The sequence below is a fragment of the Motacilla alba genome, chromosome 1 (assembly GCF_015832195.1).
Source record: "Motacilla alba alba isolate MOTALB_02 chromosome 1, Motacilla_alba_V1.0_pri, whole genome shotgun sequence".
In the NCBI taxonomy this organism is placed as follows: domain Eukaryota; kingdom Metazoa; phylum Chordata; class Aves; order Passeriformes; family Motacillidae; genus Motacilla; species Motacilla alba.
The window spans coordinates 38,592,739-38,617,689 of record NC_052016.1 but is presented as its reverse complement, the minus strand read 5'-3'; the positions used below and the strand labels follow the sequence as shown (position 1 = coordinate 38,617,689).

At 44.7% G+C, this 24,951-nt stretch overlaps 1 protein-coding gene across 1 annotated transcript in view; it reads right to left on the bottom strand.

The window, feature by feature from the left end:
* A2M (alpha-2-macroglobulin) overlaps positions 1-24,771 on the bottom strand; it is a 29,734-nt gene extending 4,963 nt beyond the window's left edge. Inside the window, exons 1-28 of the mRNA XM_038153029.1 lie at positions 24,510-24,771; positions 22,652-22,835; positions 21,447-21,606; positions 20,518-20,570; positions 19,992-20,012; positions 19,474-19,642; positions 18,177-18,261; positions 17,295-17,418; positions 15,712-15,826; positions 15,363-15,472; positions 14,708-14,866; positions 13,133-13,360; positions 12,737-12,800; positions 12,119-12,261; positions 11,307-11,456; positions 10,460-10,630; positions 9,691-9,838; positions 7,872-7,980; positions 7,328-7,556; positions 6,935-7,061; positions 6,180-6,301; positions 4,836-4,887; positions 4,254-4,337; positions 3,685-3,861; positions 3,126-3,210; positions 1,797-1,953; positions 1,420-1,494; positions 980-1,145 (exon numbers count right to left, since the gene is read on the bottom strand). Coding sequence (XP_038008957.1) covers positions 980-1,145; positions 1,420-1,494; positions 1,797-1,953; positions 3,126-3,210; positions 3,685-3,861; positions 4,254-4,337; positions 4,836-4,887; positions 6,180-6,301; positions 6,935-7,061; positions 7,328-7,556; positions 7,872-7,980; positions 9,691-9,838; positions 10,460-10,630; positions 11,307-11,456; positions 12,119-12,261; positions 12,737-12,800; positions 13,133-13,360; positions 14,708-14,866; positions 15,363-15,472; positions 15,712-15,826; positions 17,295-17,418; positions 18,177-18,261; positions 19,474-19,642; positions 19,992-20,012; positions 20,518-20,570; positions 21,447-21,606; positions 22,652-22,835; positions 24,510-24,598 — 3,556 coding nt within the window. The 5' untranslated portion in view covers positions 24,599-24,771. The remainder of the gene's footprint in view (positions 1-979; positions 1,146-1,419; positions 1,495-1,796; positions 1,954-3,125; positions 3,211-3,684; positions 3,862-4,253; positions 4,338-4,835; positions 4,888-6,179; positions 6,302-6,934; positions 7,062-7,327; positions 7,557-7,871; positions 7,981-9,690; positions 9,839-10,459; positions 10,631-11,306; positions 11,457-12,118; positions 12,262-12,736; positions 12,801-13,132; positions 13,361-14,707; positions 14,867-15,362; positions 15,473-15,711; positions 15,827-17,294; positions 17,419-18,176; positions 18,262-19,473; positions 19,643-19,991; positions 20,013-20,517; positions 20,571-21,446; positions 21,607-22,651; positions 22,836-24,509) is intronic.
* Between the last annotated feature and the right edge of the window lie 180 nt (positions 24,772-24,951).

The window sequence follows — 24,951 nt, the reverse complement described above, 5'->3', positions numbered from 1 at the left end:
GAGACAACAAGCAGCTGTTACTAGTAAATATTGCAAGGGACTTCCTGACCTGCTGCCTGATCCAGCTGGGAGGACGGAGCCTCTGGGATGCGTCTGTCATGCAGGGTGACGTGGGTGGGAAGGGTCAGGTTTACACATTCTGCAGGTTTACAATGAGTATGAGACTGCTGAGCCTCAGGCCTAGGCACCACTTTGTCCTAGACTCCACATTCATGTTGACATTTATGGACTTGGGCACTGCAGGGAACCAGAGACCTCAGGGGGATGCCACTACTTCCCTCTGTGAGTAGAGATGCCTGGCTCAGGCAGTGACAAACTCTGTGAGTCCAAATGGCCCCAAGAATGTGATCGGGGCTAACCAGTCACCTGCAGCTTGAGAAGGCAAAAGGTGTGGGGGATACTCCCTTCACATTTCCAGTCCCCACTGCTTGGACAAACTCTCTGTCCACCCTGACTTAGCCAGATTAATCCCAAGTGATTACAGGATTTCCCCTGATTTCTCAGAACTTGTGCCGCAGACTCCAAAATGCCCTGTATGCTCATTTTCTCTCTCAGCACACCCATCTCTTCTCTGACTGACATGCCTTGCGCTCTGCAAGGTCACCTTTGTTCTGTGTTGAGCCCATGACCTGGAAGAAGGAAGGAAGGTCCCTGGGCATTGCTAAGCCTTTGCTAAGCAGTGCCTGGCATGGCGAGAGGATCAGGCTGAGGACAGATGGGAGAAGAGCCACCCAGGAGCTCAGCACCAAGGGAATGGTGCCCGCTGCTTCCTGGTGAGCTCCCTCAGAGCAGTGAAGAAGACTGGGCCCTGAGAGGAATTTCTCAGAAAAGTAGTCCCTTTGCACGAGTCCTTCCTCTCCCTCCACCTTTCCCTACCCACAGAGGCCAGTGCCTGCAGCCACTGCCCCACCAACAAAAGCCAATCTACCAAGGGGAGGTGTAAGGCTGGTGAAAGCCACCTCCCACCTGGAACACTCACCCTTTCTCACAGCTTCCTTTTCAAGGGAGTCAAGCAATGTCTTCCGCTTCTCCCTGTTCCCTGCCAGGGCAAAGGCGTATGCCAGCAGTGCCTTGGTGTACACATGGTTTTCTTTCTGATTTGCTGCTGTTTCCAGGCAGAACAGAGCATTCCGCACCATGGAGTGCTGGGGAAAGGAAGCCAGTGTTTAGGAGGGTGGGGAGAAATGAGGTTTTTGCCTTACTGAAAGCACATCATCCTGCTGAACTTTCAGAAGGGGACTGCCAGTAGGAGGTCTAGAAACAAGCAGGGTACAATGTCTCCCAGATATAGCAAATATGACAGTTCTTATACCACAGGGCTCAACAACCAAGTCATTTTTCCAATCTGGAGCAAATTCTGGTCAATACTGTGTTGTCTGACACAGCACAAATGGCCCAAGTTAGGATGCAGACACGTACAGTCACGGGCAGGGGAATCTCCAGCAACGCAATAGTGATGTAGGCTGTCAGCGTGGCCTCGTCGTCCACTCCACCCTGCAGGGAAACACAAAGGTAGATGCTGACCCCACCCACCTTCATATCCTCAGTCTTTCCTCCCACTCCAGTAGGAGCAATGCACTATTCTGCATTACAATCCTTTAGTTTGCCTCCTTCCTCTTGCAGCTGATGTGAAGGTATCTCCAATAAATACAGAATGGTGTGTGGCTCCCTCCCCAATGTTTGCCATGGGCATGGGAATATCCCATCTCCCTATGTGCTCAAGAAGCTCAACTGGCCCCATCTGACTTATAGCCAAGCTCTAGCTGCACAAAGAAACAACCAAGCAGACTTGTTACCTTCATGGCATTGTTCAGGAGTGTCCCAGAACTCTGGAAACAGCCATTCTCCTTCTGTTTGTAGGACAGCCAGTACAAAGCACCCTGGATGTGCCTCTCCTCTATGAAGATGTGATGCCGGGCCTGGGCAAAGGACTTGAGGACAAAGGCTGTGAGCCTGAAAGTGAAAAAATGAAAGGCCCTGAGCAGGCCTGTTGCCCATTTCAGTTGAGAGGACCCATGTGCACTTCATCTATCTGGAAACATGCAAGAGGGCCTGGGAAACTGTGGGCGAATTAGTCAGACCATATGTGAATTATATCCTCACCTCAAAAAATTCTGCAAAAAATTGCTTTCCACTTTGATTTTTGTCTCTCATTTTTGGCTCAAAAAACCCTGTGATCTCTTTGTGTTGATGTTACAGTTTGAAGGACAATGATTGTTGATCTGCCTTTGAAAAAAGCTCTTTGAAATATATCAGTAATTGCATGCCAGTTAGCTAAATATGCATAAAAGAAGTACTCAAAATTACAAGGAAGAATAATTAAATTCCTGCGAGCTCATAGTCTGCTGGTAGAATTCTTAAACTGTAGATCCATGCTTCATGGGCTTCCCAGAACTCCCCTAGAATTTCGAAGTAAAGCAGACCATGTTAAAAGAGTTTTTGTTAAGAGCCATTGCAAGCAGTTATGGAAAAGAAGCAGGCATGTGGTAAGAAGCCAACATGCTGTCAAAAGCCAATTACCATTTCAGAAACTAAAAGCAAACTGAGGGTGATGAGTTCTTCCATTATTATCCTTACTTAAAATTGAAAACACATGACAATGATATACAGGAGCAAGTCAAAACTTTTCAATAAGTCAAAATGGCAATACACATGCTCCTCCAGCCTGTCTTCGCTTAGTAGCGTACAAACGCTTGGAAAAAAAGCATTCAGCACTGCTCTTGGATAATCAACTTTTCCACTTGTGTTTCCTCATATGTTTCCATATGGAACCATCTTTTCCAGCAGACTTCTCAGCAGATGCTAGTCTAGAAGAACTGCCACTGCAACTTTTTAGTCTTCTTCAGTCAGGGTGTTAAATTCCTGCTCCTTTCTTCCCCAATTTATCTCTATTTCCTTTTTGTCTGTAATGGTCCTCGGAGCCACTGGTGGGAGGAATCACTTCAGCCATAAGCTGGCTGATGTAGCCTATTTATTAAGAAGGAGGCAGCTGGGACCACACCAGCTCTGGAAAGCCTGCTGTCTACAACAGCATTTCCTATTTCCTGTCAGGCAGTATTTATAATAAATGTGTGGGTGAGAAAGAGGAGCATATTGAAGATGCGTAGGTGGCATTGAAATCTCACCAGGTATTCCCTGGCTGGCCATAACGCTGTCCAAAGGTACTGTAGGAGCCATCTTGGTGCTTGTAGTTCAGCTGCCTCTGATAACCTGCAATGGAAAGATAAGGCAAGATTCAGATGCAAAAAAAAGTCTGCTGAGGGATGGGGAAATAGAAAAATAGCTCAATCAGCAAAAGCAAATCAGAGAGGCAAAGGTCAGTCCTAATCTAACCAATATGAAGTGCTGGTACATCCCCCACCTCCATGAACGAGGAAAAGCAACACCTGCCTTTCTTCAGAAGGATGGCAGGACCTACAAATGACAACGAATGAGTCACTGTAGCAGTGACAACTCTGCACTGCATTTCCACCCCATGAGAAAAGTGCTTGCAATGATCAGGTACAGTAATGCTTTAGCAACACAAAATAATAAAGAAAAAAGTAGCAAAAGGCCACCTTAGGCAGAGACCATCTGTGTATAAGAGAAGACCTCTTCCAACATCTGGCCAGCATTCGACAGATCTACCCAAGGCAGGATCTAGAAAAAAGCCAAAGCAGAAGCAAAATCCATGCCCCAGCTCACCGCTCACTAAGTATCCAGTGGCCTTGGATTTGATCTCCTCACTCAGCTGCCCTGTCTTGTTCAGATAGTCCAGGACGTAGATGTTGGGTGCAAACAGGACCATGTTCTGCTCCCCACAGCCAAAGGGCATCTGGAGCAGCTGGTGCAGATTCTGCATGGCAGTGCCCATGATGTCACCTGAGGATCAGGAGATACCAGAGGGATGTTAACAATATTTAGGGCTGGCTATCAGAATCAAGGGAAGCTACTGAATGACAGATGCAGGAGATATCAGAGAAGAACAAAAGATAGTCGGGATTGATAAAGATCCTGGAACAAAATACAGAACCTCAGAGAAAAAGAAAAAAGGGAAATGAGAGAAAGGTTAGGGCATTGTGAGAAGGCTAAGAAAAAAAGGCTTGCAGAAAGGGAAAAGGAATAGCACAAACAGAAGAGAAAGTGCTCAGGACAGAAGAGATTAAAGACAAGAATGAGTTGTGCTAGAAACCAAGAGAAAAAGCTGTGAGGTAGGAGGTCAACACAAGGAGTCAGAAACAGCACATGGTTCTACTGTCAGGCTGTTAACTCACCCAGCACTGAGAAATATGCTCTGCCTGAGTCTTGTACCACATTTACAGGTAGCAACAGGGAAAACTCCTCTTTTACAGGGACTCCTGAGAAAGAAACAAGATCCAAACAGTTTGAGTGCAGTTCCAAGAAATGGCTAATGGAAGGGGAGGGGGTCTCAGTGCAACAACAGGAACTCTTCCTATTAGAAATGCCCTGATTTCAGTTGCTTCATATTTCCCTGGCTGTAACACAATCTCTGCATGAAACCACTCCCAGCCACTTCTAGGCACTGCAGCTCATGTGTCTACAACTTCCTCCTGAGTATGCAAGAAAACAAGAGGACTTGTAACTCCAGAGCCAGAACTAAAGAGAGCAGGGATGCAAACATCCATGCTAAATCTGTCCTAGCTCATACCATGCTCAGGCAGGAGGCTCAATTCTTTAGGACTTTCTTGTGTTTTATGTCTCAAACTCCTTACCAATGGGACATGTTTTGACTACCCAAAAATGTCAGACTACATGGAATATGATAGAGGCAGGCCTCCAACATCCCACCCATCAAACCACACAAGAACAGAGAGTGTGCAAGGAGTGGGCTTTACCTTTCACACAGAGCACAGAATTCTGGGTTGTTTCCTTCTCAACTCCTTCAGGCTTGGATGGGATGAAGGAAAACAAGAGAGGTGAGAAATTAGTGAGATGGGAAATATAGACAGGAATCCTCACAAGGATAGAAGGATATGTAAAAAGAAAAGTGAGGGACTGAAGAAGGAGAGGCAGTCACAAACATTCCCTGAAACACAGAGCTCTGAAATAATTTAAGCAAGTAAAAGAAATGTGATCCTAAATGACTTGGGTTGTATATGGAGGAAGGACAGGAAAAAGAGAGGAGAACACTGCAGGACCATCAAATGGATGACCTGCAACCATTGCACACAGTGTGAGACACTTAACATCTTTGTGACAAAGAGACTGCAGCATTACAGAGGGCTGTGCTGAAGAGAAGTCTGCAGTGCTATTTATTGTAATACTGCAGATGCTTTAGGGGAAAAAAAAGTGTATGTAAACAATAGAAAGGGAGGATGTAGTACACTGTAGGATACTACAGTGTTGACACTACTGATAGCACATGGTGGGCAAACATTAGGGGGTTTTATGATATGGAGGAAAGCTCAGAACATAGAACCTCACTGCCAGATTACCACCCTCAGTATATCATAAACTAACAATTTCCTGTAAAGGCTATCCAATACTGCCACATAGTATTTCCTTCTGTTCCACATCACATCAGCAGCTCTTCCTGCCACAGGAAATGGGTAAGCTGTAAAATTTCAACATGTTTTCATGTGTAGTTTTAAGGGGATTTCTTTACAGTCATCAAATTCCCATAGGTGCTTATGAATCCCTCACCATCGTCCTGGTGCCAGTCTTTGTTACCAAACCGTAATTGCACCACACTGAGCTTAAGAGGCAGTTTGCTTGGCCACTCTGAGGCAGAGAGACAGCATGTGCTGACTGGCACATTTACAGGGGATGTGTCAAAAGAAGGAGAGAGGCTGTAAAGACAGTGTATTGAAATAGCAGGTGTCGGATGAGAGCTAAAGGGAAGGATGGATTGCAGTAGGAGTCCTGTTACAGTAGAAGACAGGGAAATTTAATTGCACCAGGAGACACAAGGCACATTATTAAGCTGAACTCTTTATGAAACCCTGTCAAAGTACAAAGATGATGTAAAACCATCATATTGCCATGCTGCATAGTGATGCCATAAAGTCATAGACCAGACCAGGTTAGAAGGGGTTAGGAGGCGTCTCAAAAGATCATCTGGTCCAACCTTTAACAAGAAAGGGAGCTAGATGAGATTATCTAGCGTCCATCCAGTTGTACCACTATGTAAGCCAAAGCCCGTATGAAAGCTCAGTTCTCCCTTCCCACAGCTCACATACCTCCACCAGCAGCTGTCTGATGACCGTGTCCTTCCGCCCTTTCTCAGGAGTCTCCACAATGTAGTTCCCGCAGGGCTGCTGGTTCTGTAGGGCCTCAGTGGTCACTGAGAACTCCACCTGCCCTGGAGGAAACAGGGGTCAGTAAGCCCTGCCAGGCAGAGCCAGGGAAATGGGATTCACTGCTACTTTCAGGAGTTCCACCTTGCAGGCTCGTGGATGGAGATTTCTGTCATAGCTGGGCACTGCTTTTTCCCACAAAAAGCTCTCTACAAGAGCTGTGCTGTCATTGAAAGGTGACTCTATTCTGGGGACTGTTTTACAGAACCTAGGACACAGTGCTGAGTGTGACCAGCCACACTGCTGTTCAGCACATGCTGCCCTGCAAGCACACCAAAGCTGCTACCACACCAACAGTGAAAACAAAGTGTGAAGTTCCCATGTCCTCCCTAATCTCTGGGAGGAATGGAGCTAGCAGACCATCTCTGCTGGCCAGCAATGTCTCTGGCCTCAGGAGATGCTGTCCAAGGATCAGGATATAAGGCTTGAAGGTACTGCATGTGAGGCCAGACACACAGTTGGACCCTATGAATCCCCCAGTCTTTGCCTCTCAAACATCAGTCTTTGCCCCCCAGATCAGTCATATGCAACTGAAGTGTTTCCCAGGAAGATGTGTTGCTGTAATATCCAATACTGAACAGGGAGAACAGCACAAAGAAACCCTTCCTGCAGTTTTCAGGAAACCCTGAGACTTTTACCTAGAGATTTGGGGGTCACCAGCCAAGCCACAGTTTTCCTCCCACTCTCACAGAGACAATGAGATTCTTCCTCCTTTTCCACCAGAGTAGCCAGGAAATGAGAAGACTGAGCCAGAGTCACACTGACCTGCCAGTTGTAGAGAGGTGCAATTAAGAAAGGGTGATCATGAGAACCAGGGAGCTAGGAAGCCATAGAAACAGCTATTTCTTCAGTAGCAAAGGGGCAGGGAACTGGAGTTGTGGGTTCTGCATTTGGAGTATATAAGAGAAATAGCATAAAAAGTCAGAGCAAAGGGTCTAGGGCTACTGAGAGATAAGGTAGGAAGGCTAGGTGAAGGCAAGGGGTGCACAAGAAGGTACACAGCTACAGAGAGTAATTTAAGCCTCCCTTACCCTGATGCAGGCAGGCAGGTAGTTGAAAACGGTGGCTTTCAGCGTGAAGGACTCCCCACGCACCACAGAGTAGGGCATGGTGAGCTCGACAAAGAAGGGCTGGAAGGCTCTGAGGGACACTGTCGGGGACAGGCCAAAGCCCGTGTCTGCTGAAGTGCAGAATGCACTGGCTTTCCACTCAGTGATGGTGTCAGGGATGGTCACTTCCAGATCAGCTTTTCCCTCAGAGCTGGTAAAGCACAGACAGCAAGGACAGAGGGATCAATGTTACAGCATTTTGGTGACTACCTGTACCCCTTTTGGCCTACTGAACAGTATTTGCTGTGTGAATGATGGGGCACAGTACATTTCCTACTTTAGGACCACTCTACACCTTCCAGTCCACTCTTTGAACAAGCCTAACAATGGCTGAAAGTAATTTCATCTCAGATGATTGTCAAATAGTCTCTGCAAACAATGAAGGACAAACACTTTGGGATTCATGTTTTTTCATCTTATAAATCCAGTTTTATTAAAAAGGAATGAGGTAGCCCAAGGTACTCACCTTATAGGTACTAAACTCCAAATCCAGGTTTCTGGGAAATACTTTCGGACTGTCTCTGTCACCTCTTCAGGAGTGCTTAACAGGTTAGAACTTCTATCTGACGAAATCTCTGAATGTGGTGAGATGAAAAAGAAATCAACTATTGATAATTCCAAACAAGCAAGATCTATATCAGCATCATGCTTCAGTCTGAGAGAGTGTCCAGCAGAAGCAGATGCTTGTGGTTGTAGTGAGCTACGGTACCAACAGCAGTGCAGTTTCAGAGCCAGGGCTTATTGGCAAGAAGAGCTAACCTTCCATTATTTTCTGCTGGTCTCCAGCAGACCTCAAAGTTTGGAAGCCAGCATTTTACAGCTTTAAAAAAAAAAAGGATTTAGACCAAAAACCTATTTAGGACCTTCTATACAAGCAGCTTTCTCTCTTTCATGCACAGCCTTCCATGTGATGATCTTGTCCATCCTAATCAGGCCAGCCAGCAATGAAACATCCCTCTGTTGAAGCAGCTTTTATAGGGTCATTGTGACTCAGAGTTAGCAACTTCCTGTCAAAGCTATGGCCTCCTCAAGAACTAGGCTGAAAATGCTCAAAAGAAAAAAAAGCAGCTGGAATGTGGGAAAAGTAAAAAGAGCTATTCTGACTAAAACAAAGTTTTCGCATACAAAATTTATTCCAAATAAAATATTCTGTGTTTGGGATGAAATTTGTTTAAATATTTTGTTTTACTTTACTTTTCAATAACTGGAAAACAAAGATGGGGTGGGTGGGACTTGGTTTGCTTGGCTTTCACAAACAGAAAGATAAATGCATCCAAGCAGAAAAAGAAGAAAAGTTCTCAAGGAAATTCTGATTTTCGTCATCTTTCCTTTGGCTAATTGAATTTCTGCATTTGGATAACAATTGAGTAGCCAACAAGTATGCATACTAACTGTGCAACAGGCATCTCCAGAGCCCAAGAAGGTCTCAGGGACAGCTGAAAGATGCTATCAGAGTTATATCACATTGCTCCTGGCAAAAGTGGCAGGCGGCTTGCTTGTGTTTTTCTATTGTGGTATTTCAGTCTTCTTAGTGATGCCTATTTCAGTTCAAAATAATTAAAAGGCATCTATCCTCCAACTTAGCAGCTTCTATCAGAATTTGAAATTGTTTTCAAAGTGGACACATACAAAAGCACAGGTTCTAGTGCCAAAGGAAAACTCTCTGAATCAGCTATCCAGCTACAATAACTTAAAATTCTAAGATATTTTCCTTAATATGAGACTGAAGGATGATAGGGCCAATCCTGTTGCCCAAACTGTTACAGTGTAAGAGTTAAGATAGCCCTTAAAGACAGGATAATAGGATGGGTCCATTTCAGACCGGACTTCTATCATGTCTGTCTGACCATGCTAAGCTCCCAAAGTCTACCAACTCATCACTGAAAAATTTTTCACCCACTTCATGCTTTTTGACCATACATAAGACTGACTGAGTCAATGAGAACAGCCTGAAAGTGGTATTGGAGACTCTGTAAGTGATAATTTAGGAATAGAAGTCTACTGTACAAAGCCTAATGAACAGAGAATTTATCAGCAGGGTAATATCCTCTGCTCTGCTAGTCTTTGAACACTATCTGGTTCTGCTGATTTCTTACGTAGCATTACCAAAGTTTGTCTGTCGACCTACACAACCCACTCAGAAGCTGAAATCTGCAAACCCATCAGCTCAGTACTGCTTCCAAGGTTCCAATTCACAACCCTAGCTCTTATTTAAGTATTCACCCCAAAACACAAACAGTATCTCTGTTCAGAAGAGAAGTAATGACAAAACCGAGTTCCCTTACCGCTTGTTCTCATTGCATACATGGGTGGTGCAGCCATGGCTGCAGGTACTCCTAGGCCACCTGATGCATGGGCAGGATAGATGTTACTCGGGCTGCAAATCCAAGGTTTCTTCACGTTGGTATTTGTGAAAACCCTTAAACCCATCTCCTATGGGATAAAAACCAAACATGCTTTTTTATTACTGAATCTTGTTGAGGTTTACACAGCAGACTTGATTGGCATTTTACTGCCTCAAAATGGAGAAGTTGTTACTGTGTATGGATTGGACCCTGAGATGGTCCCCCGATCCTTGGGTCTGAGTGCCTGGGTGCCTCAGAGAGATCAAAGGATATATCCCCTCTTTTTCTAGGACACAGTCCAATTTCAGACTAGGGGTCAGGATTAGCCAGGAAGTAGATATAAAGTTTTCTCTCTGGAATGAAATATCTATGGCTACAGTGCAGCTCAAGGACATACTGACTTATTCGAGGTAACTATGATGGCATGGGATCATTTACCTCCAATTAGAACCTCACTTCAAGTCAAGCTCAAACCTTTTCCTATAAGAAAACTTTGAGACTGACCCCTTTTCCACCAAGTGTGAAGCATATCTGGCAAGACAAGTAAAGCTTATGACTCTCACTGAATATGCCTCCGGGTAAAAAGAAGTGGCAGATCATTCAGATGCAGAAACCCTTCCCTTGTTAAGTTTCATGAAGCCACAGAAGGCTTAAGCATTCTCAAACATTCTCCCACTCCACTCCCTAACCAGGCCAGTGGGGGCTATACCTTTAGGATGCTGTAAGTGTCCTCTTCATTCACACCCGTTACTGGAACATAGGTGATCCCATCCCGAACTATTGGCTTCACGGTCACACAATTCCACCGGGGCTCCTCCACGGGTGCGTTTGGATCATAGACATAGTTATGGAATTCCTTCACTGGAAGTAAGTCATACACCTTGGCAGGAAGAGAGAGAGCATTTGGCATTTTAGTGTCCTTTGTTATGAAACACAACTGAGGGAGTTGGATGCAAGAGCCACAACAGTCATATCACCAGCTCATACATCCATATTGCCATGGTTTCCCTGTGCTGAGAGCAATAAGAGTTTGGGAATCAAAAAAAGGGACCAAAATTTGGAGATACTACCTTTTTTTTCCTTAAGCTCTGCATGTTACTCTGGTTATTATGGCTCAAATATGTAAAAATTACATTGGTCAAACCATCTGTACCTTGAGTACCTTGTCCTACTCAAGGATTGTAATTTTCTGCTTGGCAAAAGGCAAATAAACTCTTTGACACTTCCAGATGCTACCCCAAGAAAATTAATGCATGCATGAGGAGAATAACTGAAAAATTATAACATCAAACACACAATAGCATTTGTCTCTGGCCAAGACAAGCAGGCTCCTTAAAAGGGCTTTCTAATTGCCATCCCTAAAATCACACAAAACCCCTAAGAAACAACTGTTGCCCCATTTTCATCTTTTTGCCCACTGGAGGAAGATGAGAAGCAGCACAGGGGAGCCTCCCTGTGTCAGTTCTGACAAGAGGGACTGTTCCCTGCTTCCACTCCAGCACTGGCTGCTCTTGCTCTGAGCAGGCTCTGGCATGTTCCACAGACCAAGAACTTACAGAGGTGGGTGACAGGTCAGCTTCTGGCTTCATGAGGAGAACACTCTTGTCCACAGCACGCACAGCACAGAGGGAGTTCGGTGAGGCTCGGAACTGCAAGTGAGCATCCGAGGAAGGCAGGCCTTCCGAAGGGGAGAAGCTTAAGTCCACCTGTAACCACAGGAAAGGCTATGCCACAGATGCCCTACTCTCACAGGACTTTTCCTTCCAGTTGAGTGCATTCAGTTCTAACTTTAGAAGGTCCCCACATGCATGCACACTTCCCTCTACACTTTCTCTGGGCTACTGTTCCCTTCTGGCAGTGCCAGGGGAACCAGCAGCAAGAGTTCTTGGCAACTTCAAGCATCACAATTGCTCATAAAATTTTTAAAGTGGTTGTGGGTTTTTTGGTCATTGTGAGTGTGATGAGGCAATCCCACATAGGGGCTAGATGTGATCAGACAGTGGAGCATGTCCTTGAACTAGGACCAGTCACTGTACTGTACCCAGAAACCGTATGTGGAGAGAAAATCAGCTTGCAAAGATCTTGCTGTTGTTTTCTTTTTCTTCACCAGGACCCTCTGCAGGATCAGCAGTTTGACCAGTTGCTAAAGGGGGTTTTATCAGTGTAGCCTCTGCACTTTTTTCCCAGCAGTTGATCTCCTCCAGGTTAGCACAAACCAGTAAGCAGTGAAGCTACCTACAACAATTGATATGTTGCCTGTCCAGTGTTAGTGTGTCTAAAGAAATTAGCTTAACCAGGCTGAATCTAAATAAATGAGCTTGAACACACTGCAACCTGGTGGCTGCTCCCTCAGGAAGTGGGCACTTACCTTATTGTTGAAACATAATTCTGTGTAGAACTTGGCTGAATCAGCAATCACCTCCTTGCTGGAGACCGTGGTGTAGACAAGCACTTGGGCCACTGGAGCAATATCAGCTTGTACAGACAGCTGCAGTGAGAACACACCATTGTCTAGCAAACAAAACAATGGCAAAAAGTTAAGGTGCAAAAACTTTCTCTTGGAGCAGTCAAAATTCTAGGTTTGACTTTATGCTGAACTTTATCCTAGCCATTATGAAATTCCAGGCATCCAAGTGGGATGAATTGGTGCTCACAGCGATGTATAAGTCTCCCTGTATGACTGAAAAGGTCTGTTTTCCAGTGAATAAGTATGCTGAATTTTCTTCACCTTCTAAAAACAGACTATATCTCTGAGGAGCACTGGAGCCCCAGAAAATGCAGTGTCAGGAGAAAGATAGTGGCACAGGGGATTAGAGCAAATCTGTGAAAAGCCTAAAGGCAGAGAAAATAAAGGTCAAACTTTTCCCAGATCCTAGATGACATGCACATGTCGATCCCTGCATTTACATGGAAGCAGAGTGTATGTCTGCCACAGTTGCCTAGCTCCCCTATAAGAGTGAAAATTTGGTGGGGGAGAGGAACTCACCACTTTCCTGGTCCAAATCCAGAATGTGAGTGCCTCCTTGCTTAATGTTTCCCTTGGCCATCACCTGAATGGAAGGAGAAACTTTGTTGTGATTGTGGTTTTGCCTTAGCCAAACCTGAAAGTGAGGGGCCCTGCAAGGACAGCAACTGAGCTCTGTGTCTGCTGCTCACACCCAGCTCTCTGCCTCCCTGTAGCAGAATCCCTGTGCTCACCCAGAGGGCACAGGGATATCCTCACTTTTTTACTCCCAACTCAGACCCTCCTTGTTTTTCCTAAAGAACATGTGAAGGGTGATGAGAAAGTGCTTAAAGACTGCTGCCACAAACCACAGCTTTTATTTCTAACCCCCCTATAATTGCCAGTGACAACCTCACTGTATGGCAGGCGCAAACTTACCAGGTAGTAAAAGGTGATTTTCTTCTGCTCTCCTATAGCTGCTGGAGTAAGGATATAATGCACCTGGATCTCTGTGGAGGAGCCACAGCTCAGTGGCTTGGACTTGGGCTCAATTTTGAGGAAGCTATTACTGGGAGAGTAAAAGCGCTTCAGTTGGTGATAACGTTCTCCATAAGATGGAGCAACCCAGGAATGATCATAGCAATAGTTGTTGGTTTTATGAACTGCCTGGAAAAGGAGAAAATACATACATAGATCCTCAAACACAGGTGGCCAAACTGGAGACAAAAATTCACCGCTTTAGTATTTTTTTGGTACTGAAGTAACAAGGAAGTCTACAAAATATAAAAAAAAAATAAAAGAAAACAAACCCCAACATATGAGTTTGGAAAGTGCAAGACAGGATGGTGGTATCTTTAGCAAATCATTGGGAATGATCTCACTCCCACAGAAGCTGGAGTTTGAGTCAAACAAGCTGAATCATATCAGATTTTTGTTTACTATCAGTGTCACTTTAAGGGCTTTTTACACTAACGCCTTGCCCTCTCTAATATTCTAGTTAGTCTAAGGGGAAAAAAAGCCAATTTTCATTTCTTTCCTTATTAGCAGCACTGAAGAAAAAATAGTGCTATTCAATTCAGATATTAACAGAATATATTGCCAAGATCAAGCTACAGATGCTATAGAAAAGAAGGACAATCTCCAACTAATAATTCAAAACCTAAACTGAACAGAAGTTTAGGAGGAAAGAGTTCAGGTTCTCTTAAAAATGAGAGCAAGGGAAGATCTTTCACATTTAGAAGGGTGTTTCAGCATTTGATATGCCTCACACGCCCTTTTTTCTTTATCTTTCTCATTACTTGGGAATCCTTGCCATTTCTTTATCCTGCAAAAATCTGAAACCTTCAACTATCTAGTAGTAACTTCTGGAAAATTTTTAATGGTTTTAGTGTGTGACAGGGGAATTGTAGGGAGTAGAGAGTAGATTAAATATAAGTCTAGACACAAATATTCTCCCCTACTCCAGGATGTGATATTACAAAATATGCATATTATACAACAAATTGCATTTCCCACCAACAAAAAGATGCTCAGCAGCACCTGTTTGTCCCAGAAAAACAAATTCCACAACAAACCAAAACAAAGCAAAACCAACCAACCAAACAAACAAAAAAAAACCCAACTCCCCTCCTCCCCCCCAAAAAACCCAGGAGTTGTACTTAGAAACCTGAAATGCTAAATTCAACTCTGAGGTGTGCAGATGGGAGACAGACCCACCCTTGACTAGACAGGGCTGGTGATCTCCTGGAGCAGAATGGACTATTATGATCTCTTGCTGTTCCTTCTAACCCTGCATTGCAATTGCTAAGCAGAAATCAAATATTTACAAGACAAGTGCAATTGTGACCTAGAACCTCAGTCTGCTGTATGACTATTTCCACCAAACTGGTGTCAAGTTCGCAGAAACAATAAGTAACAATAATCTAACTACTTTTACATATGTAGTAGAAACTTTAGAGCTTCCCCTCCAGCCCTGTGGGGGACTTCATTATCTTCTCTGCTCAAAGGACTTACCATAATTCCAACATTTTCCAAGGCCAATGAGGAAGTGTTTAGGGCAAACTCTGCCATGCCCTCTTCATTTGTTGTATAGTTTTGTTCCGGTCCTCCTTGAAGAGAAATTCTCACCGTTTCATTGGCAATTGGAGCATTAGACCCATCCACTAGTTTCACCTGGAGGAGCAAAAGCAGTTCAGTTTAGAAGGAGAGGGATGGCTGCCACCTGAACAAGACTGGTAGAACACCAAGGTAAAGATGTTGAACCCATGTCAGACAAGAAAGCCTTAACAGCACTTTACATGTATCTCTTTCAGAGACAGCTGCAAACTTCCTGAATACTTTTTCTCTGCCTCTTTCTTATCTCTGCCTCTGGGTCAGAGGATGGATGCAGAGAATGACAAACACTCACACCCCTGAGGCCTCCAATTAAACAGGTGACAATGGAGGAGAATTTTAGTGGACTGGAGAGGCAGAAGCACAAGGACAGAATAAGAGCTGTGCTCTCAGCTGCTGTTCCCCCGTTTGAGAGCCTTCAGAGGAAAGGATACCCACAGGGATTAGCAGCACTGAGGTCCAGCATCCTTGCAGAGTTGGGGCATACATCTGACCAGAAGGTTCAGTAGCATCATTGCTTGGCACTCATGGCATTCCGTTCTCATGGTTTCCCTACCTGCCCAAAGAAGGGGATTCCTCGCTTGTAGTAAGGATCTGAAAGCTCAAATATTATTCTGCTAATGGTAGTTGTGATCTCAGAGAAGCTTGTTCCAGTCAACTCCACTCCTGCAGAAAGAAGCAGAAGAAGAACTAATTTGCCTCTGCCTGACCAGAATTCCTTTTACTCTAAGCCAATCCTCCTTTGCTGGACAAACTCTTTGCTTGATAGTCCTGGACTAGAGGCAGGAAAATCTAAGGTTCCAGAAGAGAGAGTCTGCTTTTATCCCTCATTCCTACTGGGCAGGCCCCTCTGCTGGTCTCTCCTGGGCCCACTACATGGCTCTTTCATCCAGATGATCCATTACCTGTATCCTCCTCTTTAATCTTAGCCTCTACACGGAGCTTATTCTCATATCCTCTTCTCTTGAGCTGGAATAATTTGGTCTTTACCACTTCAGAAATGCAGCCATAGATGTCTGTCTGTTGGAGGAAAACAAACAAGACCATTATATTCTCATTTATACAATGTTTATTTAACTTAATGAATCTATCACTGTGTGTTGCTCTGAACTGAAAGAGAAGCCCACAACCTCACAGATAACCTACCTCTGTTGTTGATATTAAAACTGGAAAAAGACATAAATAACTTGGCAAAAAGCATATTGAGATATTCCAGAAAGATTTGAGAAAAAAAAAAAGGTTTTCAAACTAGACAATTTTTGTGTATGTTTGTGAAGCTTGAAGCTGCCAACACTTGGTACGAGTGCATAGGGAATTAGTCAATATGTGCCACATAAGAAATGTTTGTCAGGCATCAGGCTCTTTGGAAAATAAAGCTGCTTACTTAAAATGTGTAAGCCATATGAGTGATACATAAACCAAAGCCTGTGCATTTGTAGGAAGAGGATGACAGCTGGAAAAGTATTTCCAAAGCTTGCCACCTCTCTTCAGCAAACTCATGCACAAGGCAGGTCTCCACAGAAGAGGTGCCTAGAATAGAGGTTAGCACCACAGTATTTATATTTTCTTTTGACATTGTAACAACAGTAGTGGAAGAGGTAGCTGTAGACTCATATGGCTCACACTGTAGCAGAGCCCAGGGACCACAAGAACATCTTCTATATGCTTTCTTCTTCTGGTATATTTCCACAATTGCTATTATTTCAACTTCTGTCAATTAACCCAGTATTGTTGCACCTGTCTGTGCTCCAAACATCTTTCAGTTTCGCTCTTGGCAGTTAAAAGGTGAAAAAAGTGGTGGGTTTTTTTTTTTCTGTCTGTCTTAATCACTGCTGCTAAACCCATATTTCTTTCCTTCCTGCTCAAAATGCATCAGCCTCTCTCCTGGTTTCTGCTCCTTTGCTTCCTCTAACACCAGCTTCTGTCCCCACACACGGTCTCCAGTGTAAACCAATTCCAACTCTGTTCTCATTGCTCATGGCTTTTCTATCTTTGCTCTTACAGTCTCTACACTCCATCTGACCTTTCTATTATTTCTTTAATCTCTTAATTCTCTATCAGATTCCAGCCTTTACATAAATTGCTCTTACTGCTCAGACCTTCCCCCTTATTTTTACCTTTCACATTTCATCTTGCACCTAATCTTCTCTCATCCTTCAGCCTTCCTTAAAATACATGGATTTTCACAGAATCATAGAGTCACAGAACGGTTTTGATTGGAATGGGGCTTAAAGGCCATCTAAGTTCCAATTCCCCTGCCACAGGAAGGGCCATCTCCCAATAGACCAGGCTGCTCAAAACCCCATTAAGCCTGGCCTTGAACACTTCCAGGGATGGGGCATCCACAGCTTACCTGGGCAACCTGTGCCAGTGCCTCACCACACTTTAACACTAAGTTTGTACGTACTCAGAGCAAGCCTGTGCCTACAAGGCATGCTTAATAACACTTTCTCCAATCACTCTTCCCACCAGAGTAATCCTGACTCACTTGTCCAGAGAACTCCTCACAGACTGCTCTAGACTCTTCACCATAACAGGACACGGCTGCATGTTCATAGTTCCGGCAGACGCGGAAGCTCACGAGGCCGGGAACAGGCTTCCCAAATGTGTATCTACAAGCAGGGAGGATTGAAAGGAAAACAGAGACATTAGGAATGTAACAGGAATGTAGAAAACTTACAGTCTCATCCCCATTGATGCCAGCTGTATTCCCTAGAGCTGCCTCCAGGATACACAGGGCCAGCATAAGAAATAAAAAGCAGAAAGGAATCTGGTACCATATCCTAATGCTGATTTTGTTGCAAGTCCCCCTCATCCTGGAGAACATGTTGCAAGCATCTACCCAACCACCCAGTTGTGACAGAACTGGTTTATGTATGTATGAGCACTGGGTCTTTACTCTCACTCTTCAGCCCAAGCCATGGCTCTCCCAGCAGGGTGTATGGAACACTGCAAGGTGGAATCCAGTGAGGTGGCCCAAAGGAAAGAGGGCAGCTGCTCTCCTTAGGGTTTCCTCTCCACAACAACAAGCAGAAGATACAACTAAAACATCATTCCTGGGTGAACCAAACTAAAGACCTCATCCCTAGCACTGTAGCTGGTGTGAAATCCTCAATGACTCGAAAAATGTGCAAGAAACACTCTCACAAAAAAATCAGATCAAAAATATGTTTCTATATGTTACACACAATGTGCATCAAACAGTAACTGTTGCCTTTTGTCTAACAGTAGATACAGTCTGCTTGGTCCTGGGACCCCAAAAGGAGTGAGAAATATAATAAAGTCTCATCTCTCAGCCTCCCAACTGAACTTTCATCAGCAACTCAAGAAAACACTGAAACCAAGCAGAACTTGAAAGAATGACACTCACAGTCCACAAACTGTCACCTTCAGCTCCTCATCAAGAATGCTGATCACCTTGGGCATTTTCACTGTCACTTCGAATTTTGGCAGCACTGCAGCAGAACCAAAGGAAAACAGTCTATGTGGTAGGGAATAACATTGGAATGACACAAGAAGGTGCTCAGAGGCTGCTCTGACAAATTACCTAACAACCTTTTACATCTAAATGGTCAGCTTTTAGAGGCGTCTGTCACCTGCACATCCCACTGAAGCCATTGAAAACCCCTCAGCCAAGCATTGTGCCAGGTAAGAAGACAAGATTATTACATCAGCTATTAAGATACAGCACTTTCATAGGTAACACATGGGTTATCAGTCCCACAGCAGTAGGATACAGTAAAACAGAGAGAAAAATCAGTAGAAGTTTCCCACAAATATACAGACTGCAGCCTGGTCTCTGCATTTTCAGAGCACGTAGATCTTATCAATGTTCAAAACAGGAAGACACCCTGGCTTCTCCAGTGATACATCACAGGGTGACATACCATCCGCACCCAGTTGCAGGAGGGGAAGTGGAGACCGTCTTGGGAGAACTAGGAGGGGATTCAGGGCACAGGACAGAGCACAGTCCTGCAACTGGAAGAGATCAAAGCACTTCTAGACTCATCTACTGGGACACATCTCTGCTGCACGAGCCAGGCTACGTCAGACCATGTAAGAAAGGCTGCAGCTGGCTTGCTGGGGTGGGAAGATATGCTGGTTGTTATCATGTGCTGGTGCATACTGGGATACCATTTTTCTAGCCAAGCAGATGGAAGTGCCATAGAGGTGAGAGCACCAAAAGGAGGTAAGGCACTACAGCATCACACAAACTAAAGGCTTAGCTTGTGGGGCAGAAAAGGCAAGATCTTAATTTACAGCCTAGACTGCCCCAGCTTATAGCCAGACTTATGGCGTGACATTTGACAGGTATGTAGCTAGCTGGAGATGAGGCTGTGGCCTAAAAACACCTCAGAAAGGAGGTAAGGCTTGTGGCTGTCAGCACAGAATGATCCAAGCACTCTGCTCCTCCTGATAGGAGCCTTGCTGAGGTGGGCATTCTGAAGAGTTGCACTCCATAGTCTGGGGCTCAGGGAGAAGTGGAGATAGGTCACTCAAAGCTTCAGTCTTCTCCTGCTAAAGAGAAGATTCTTGGGAGGGAAAGAACACAGAAACAAATTTCCAGCAATGCTGAGCATCCTGGTCAGATCTCCTGCACTCTTCAATTAAGATTTCATGTCCCATGGGACTAGCTGTTAGGAACATGAAACTCCAGTGACAGTTACCATACTCCTCCACAGAGAAAGAACGCTGAACTTTGTTCCCAGAGGCCTTCTGTGCCACCACGGTGTAGGTGCCTTGGATAGGTTCAGAGGTGAGGTTGAAGAACAGCTGTATAAATCCCATCTCTAACTCTGCGTTTGTCCACTGGTACAGACGATTTTTCTTTGGGTCCTACAGATAATGTGATCACAAGGAGATTGTGAGAACAATGGGAGTCTGCAATGAGGTCTAGCAAAAGCAGTGAAGGGAGGGACAGCCCCTGTGTTTCAGGAGGTTGCAGGCCAGGAGTGGAGGGCACTAGCAGAGTTTTGGGAGAAGTACACAGCAGGATGACAGGGGAGCTGTAACCTGGGTCCAGGTACGTGGTAGCCACCACATGAGTTAAAATTCTGTATAGCTGAATTAACATAATGGACCAGCTTAATACAAAAAATAAACAAGAATCATGTTGAGGCAACTGTTTACTCTGCCCAGGTTGAGGTGCAATAGATGTGAATGTGAATTAAATGTTTGTACATACCTCAATATACACCAGTGGAATCTAGAAAAAGAAGAAAGGAAGCAGTATGTTTAGACAGAGTGCAAGGAGCACAGTCAAATGACATGAGCTATGACCACATTTCAGGGTAAAAGCTAATCCAATGGGGTAAGGAAAGAAGTTGCTGATATGTTCATCAGAGCATTTTGGGTGTGAGAAGACAGGGACCATCCTTTGTCTCAGGCACAAAAGACAGCCAAAATTACTAATTACTAACTCTGGATGATCTGCGGTGCTAATAAGGACAGGTGCACACTGTGGCAATGACAGATTGCTCACTGTTTATACCAGCCCTGTCCATTTGCAGTTTGTCAAACCTTTCCAAGAACGCAGAAGACAGCTTTGTGCAGAAATTTGACAAGAGATCCTGTTAAAAAGATCTGAGGTGATCTAGAATTTTCAGTTATCTCAGTATACTGAGACCTCTCCCCGACAGAGACTATTTTTCCTCCCTTTACCCACATTTGACTTAAGGCCAGATAAGTTGAAAAACAAGGAGCATGCTTACCATTTCATTCACAGGTCGGAACTCTTCATCCAGAGAGACAATTCTGAACAGGACTGATAGAGAAAGACAGTGAGGTTCCACAGCACAATCAGTAACCAGAAAAATCAGTTGCAAAAACAAATGGTATAACAGACAACAGGGCTGTTCTCTTCTAAGGAAATTCCATTTACTAAAATGCTAGGTCATGCTAGAAGGTTATCCATCTACTATGGGTACATGAACAAGAGGATGTTAAGAGCAAATCCAGAGCAGTGTGAACATCTTACTGATCACGGGCTTCAGAATCTCACTGATCGGGACCAAAGTTAAATTTAAGTTGCTTTTGTCTACTTTGCAATGAGGCATTTTTATGCCAGAATTCACATGGGTCTTCTAATTTTGTTATAAGTAGACTGACTTCCTAGGAAGGATGAATGCAGACAAATTACTTCAGCACTTGGCTGCAAGTTTGTGTTGGCTCTGGATGGAAAGAGAATTCAGTACCACTTTTAGGACATTTTTACCCAGGCCAAATTTAGGAGATCACTGGCCCAGAAGAAATAAATAGCTTACATAATTCTTTCTGTCTTCATTGAGCAAAATCAGCTGCTGCTTTGGAAGCTATTTCATGACTAAGTCTGAGTTTTGGCACTGTTCTCTATATGATAAAAATCCAGTCCATCTCTGGTTTCAATGCAGACCTCCTAACTGCATGGACCACAACAACAGAGCCCACCCACAGTGAGAGAGGGAGAGGGAGTGCCCCGGATATGTGCATACACCTAAAGATTCCCCAGTTTTTCCCTTTATGGAGCAATAAATCATAAGTCTCAGCCACGAGATTGCAGTTCTGACCCCCTCTGAAAGCAACTGATATCTGGCCAGCATGATCCAACACTTTTAGTACAAATGTTTGTTTCAAATGCAAATCTCCACCCCTTTCCTGGTACCTGTCTGTCCGGGCTTGTAGATGGGTTTGTCTGTCTGGATGAAGACCAAGCTCTCGGAGTTCCGGACCACCAGTAATTTGCGGCTGCTGAACTGCAGCGTGGCCCCCTTCACCGTCACAGTGAGAAACACGAATGGTAATGGAAGTCTTGGTTTTGGAAGCTGGAAAGTAAAGAGGAAACTGTGTAACAGATCACCTTTAAAGGCTTCCTGAACTGAACTAGCCTTCATGAAATAAGAGGTCTAATATAATCCTGATGGAACCACACAGAGGTGACAGGAACAATAATTGGGACCAAGAAACTGATTTTTATTTGTCCCGTATTCCTACCCACTCCTCCTGATGTGATTGTGCCAGTATTGAGCAGCAAAGGAACTCCTACCTCTAGCACCCAATTTTTAAAGTTTCTTACTGCCCTGACCAAACCTTTCCATCCTTTTCCTTTTGACATTCATAAGCAGAATGGAATAGTCTGTCTTCTCTTTCAGGTTATGTCCCTAGTCCTCGTAGAACATTTCCTTTTCCAAACCAGACATGCCAAGACATCTATACCTCTCTTTCACAAGTGACTAAGTCAGTCTTCAGCCTACATCTGACAAACCAAGACAAAAATGCCAACCTTTCCAGGGTCCTGAAGACCAAGTCCTCACTCTTCATGCCAAAGACTAGGCCATAATCTAGGCTCTGACCTGAATGATCAGGTTTTCCTAGTTGCCTACAACTCATTATAGCCCCTGGGGCTTTCAATCTCATTAAATTATAAATTTCCTGCTTTGTTGGGTTTTTTTCAGATACAGGCAATCACAGCTCTATGTTCTTACATAAATTCAGTATACATCAGGTGAAAAGTATCTGAGGTCCAAAAGCTGTACCACATTTTGAAGGTACTGAAGTGACAAACTGAGGATGTTGAAGGATTATGTGGAAAGCCATTTCACCAAATAGCCATCAGGAGTGTCCATATGCTAAACCCACTTTCTTCTCCTGTTCTAGAAAGGGGGTGGCTTTCTAGGATCCAGCATCTCACAGTCATTTAGAATATTAAGGAGATCTCAGCAGCAAGAGGGCATTGATGATGGACATGAACACACCTTTAATCAAGAGGTAAGTGAATATCTACATAGTGTTACTCTGGTCATTACTTCTCAGTGCCTTTACATTTTATGCCTGGCACAAAGGATCATCCCACAAGGATGAATTACTCACATAGAAAGGGATGCAGGTGAACACATCTTCCTCTGACACCACGTCATCAATCAAGCTTCCGTTCCCCCACAGGTACTCGAGTGTGGCACTCAGTGTCACAGACTCATTCAGGTGGGTCAGCTGAACACAGACTTTCTCTTGAGAATCTGTGTGGATCAGATGGGGCACCAGCACCAGGTACTGCCTGGGAACAAGGGAGAATGATAGGTCAGTGGAGCAGCAACAGGAAACAGCAACTATGTAGAAAGAACAAACAAACCAATCGGATGACTACAGCTTTCGCTGCGCAGGGAGAAGGGTGCATTTTCTAAGCATGTAACAAGATTTCCAGCATGTCTGTAGCAGCAGGGGAAAGCAGAGAGGTCTCAAATGTAAAATACCAGAGGAAATCCTACACACAAACATCTGGAAAGGATATGTTTTTCTACATTCTGGCACAACAGCAGCACTTCTTCCTGGGATCCTGAATAAAGGCAGCGGGAAACTCAATTGTCACTTTTGCTAGACACTGTTAGAAGCATTCAGGAGCCACAAAAATGCCAGTACCCAGTGAAAAAATTCCATTGACTACACACTGTGAAGCATCCATAGCATTACTCTCATTCCTCGCAGAGATTCAAAACCGCCACAGCGTGGTGCCAGATCTTAAGCAAAAACACAAACAAGTTTCAGGTTTTCAGGGAAGCAAGGCCCTCTGTCTCAGCTCAACAGGGGATCCCTGCTCAGCCCTGGGCAGCCTCCTTTCTTCCCAAGATGGCAACTTGCCAACTTGCCAGTGGTGTCCCAGTGCCCAGCACTACATCTGGGAACCAAGCCCAATCCACCTAATGCTAACCGTGCTCCCATTTTGGTGGACAAGGACTGGCCTCCAGTGGGCATACTCAGAGCAGCAAGCAGATGGGAGAAGAGCCCTCAATAGCTCAGCAGTAAGGCAAAGCATTCACTTCAGCAGTAGCAGAAGCTCTGGCACCTTTTTGTTTGACACATGGTCTGTGGGGATCAAGCTCTGGCCCCTCAGATCCCACTGTTTGTTTCCCCTGCATTTGATGAAAGCACTACAGCACAGCCTTGCTCACAAATCCCCTTGTGATGGGCTCTGTGATGGGTGAGGTGCTCTGTGCTTCACAGGGTTTGTGCTTCACAGGGGAGGAAGAGACATTGCCAAAAAGCCAAAGCAGAAAGCCTTTGGGATGTGAGGACCCCTCATGTGCTGCTCCTACCACACATGTACACACATGCACGACAACACAAATGCCCTTCACATACCAACAGGGCAAAAGGGGGTGAAGAAAGGAGGCAGGACGATATATCCTCACAAACCTGGACAGTCACAGTCTTACAGTGTCACATTACCCAGGGTGAGAAGGGAATTTTCATTCCTTTGGCTGAGCTGAAAAATGTGAATTAAAGAATAAAGCCATTTCCAAGCATGCCGATGAGCTATTTGTTCCTTTTCTTCTCATTATCATTTTTAAAAAGCCACTCCCAGCTCCTGGGCATTTCAACCTGGGAGTAGGACAGAACCCAAAATTAAACCTTTCATTGTCCTTTCAAAAGAGTTTGTCCCTTAAAAAGACCTCACTGCACAAACGTTTATGAAAAGTTATCTTTCAAAAGAACTAATTTTGTGCATAAAACTTTGTTGAAATCCTATTGAATCCACTGAAGTTTTACTGATATCTCAGTTTCACAGCTTGTTTTGCATCTCTCTCAAGCACTTGTAGCAGGCACTTTACCCAGCCCTGGTGTCTCTATTCCTGGGTAAAAGAAGTTAGATAGAAGACAAGGGACAAAGAAATAGACACAGGAATACAGCCAAGGTCTCCTGCCTGCCCAGAGACCCCCCAGCATAGCTTACGGCTCTGTGATGGGTGAGGTGTCTCCTGGAAGGAAGAAGAGGAGGAGGAGGAAGATGCTTGATTTGATAAGCAGCCCGTTCTTCCCCATGGTACACAGCAGGACGTGGTGAGTCAAGCAGACAGTGTGGTCCAGTGCTGCTTTTACTCCCCCTCTGCTCTCCCAGTCAGCCCCTTTATACTCTCCTCTGCAAACAGCCCAGGGGCTGGAGGAGATAAAGGCTGGGGGCCAGGGCCCATCCGGAAACAGGGAGAGGCAGCAAGGAGGAGCTGGAACTAGCAGCTCCAAGTCTGGGCAGAAGGCCAGTGCTGGGGGGGAGAGGGAGGGGAAGGTTCCTGGCAGGCCAGAGCTGTGTCTCTGCTGGGGCAGGACAGAGGCAATGGAAGAGGAAAGGCTGTAGCTAAGGAAAGAATGGCTAACAGTAGAGCATGAGGGGAAGGCCT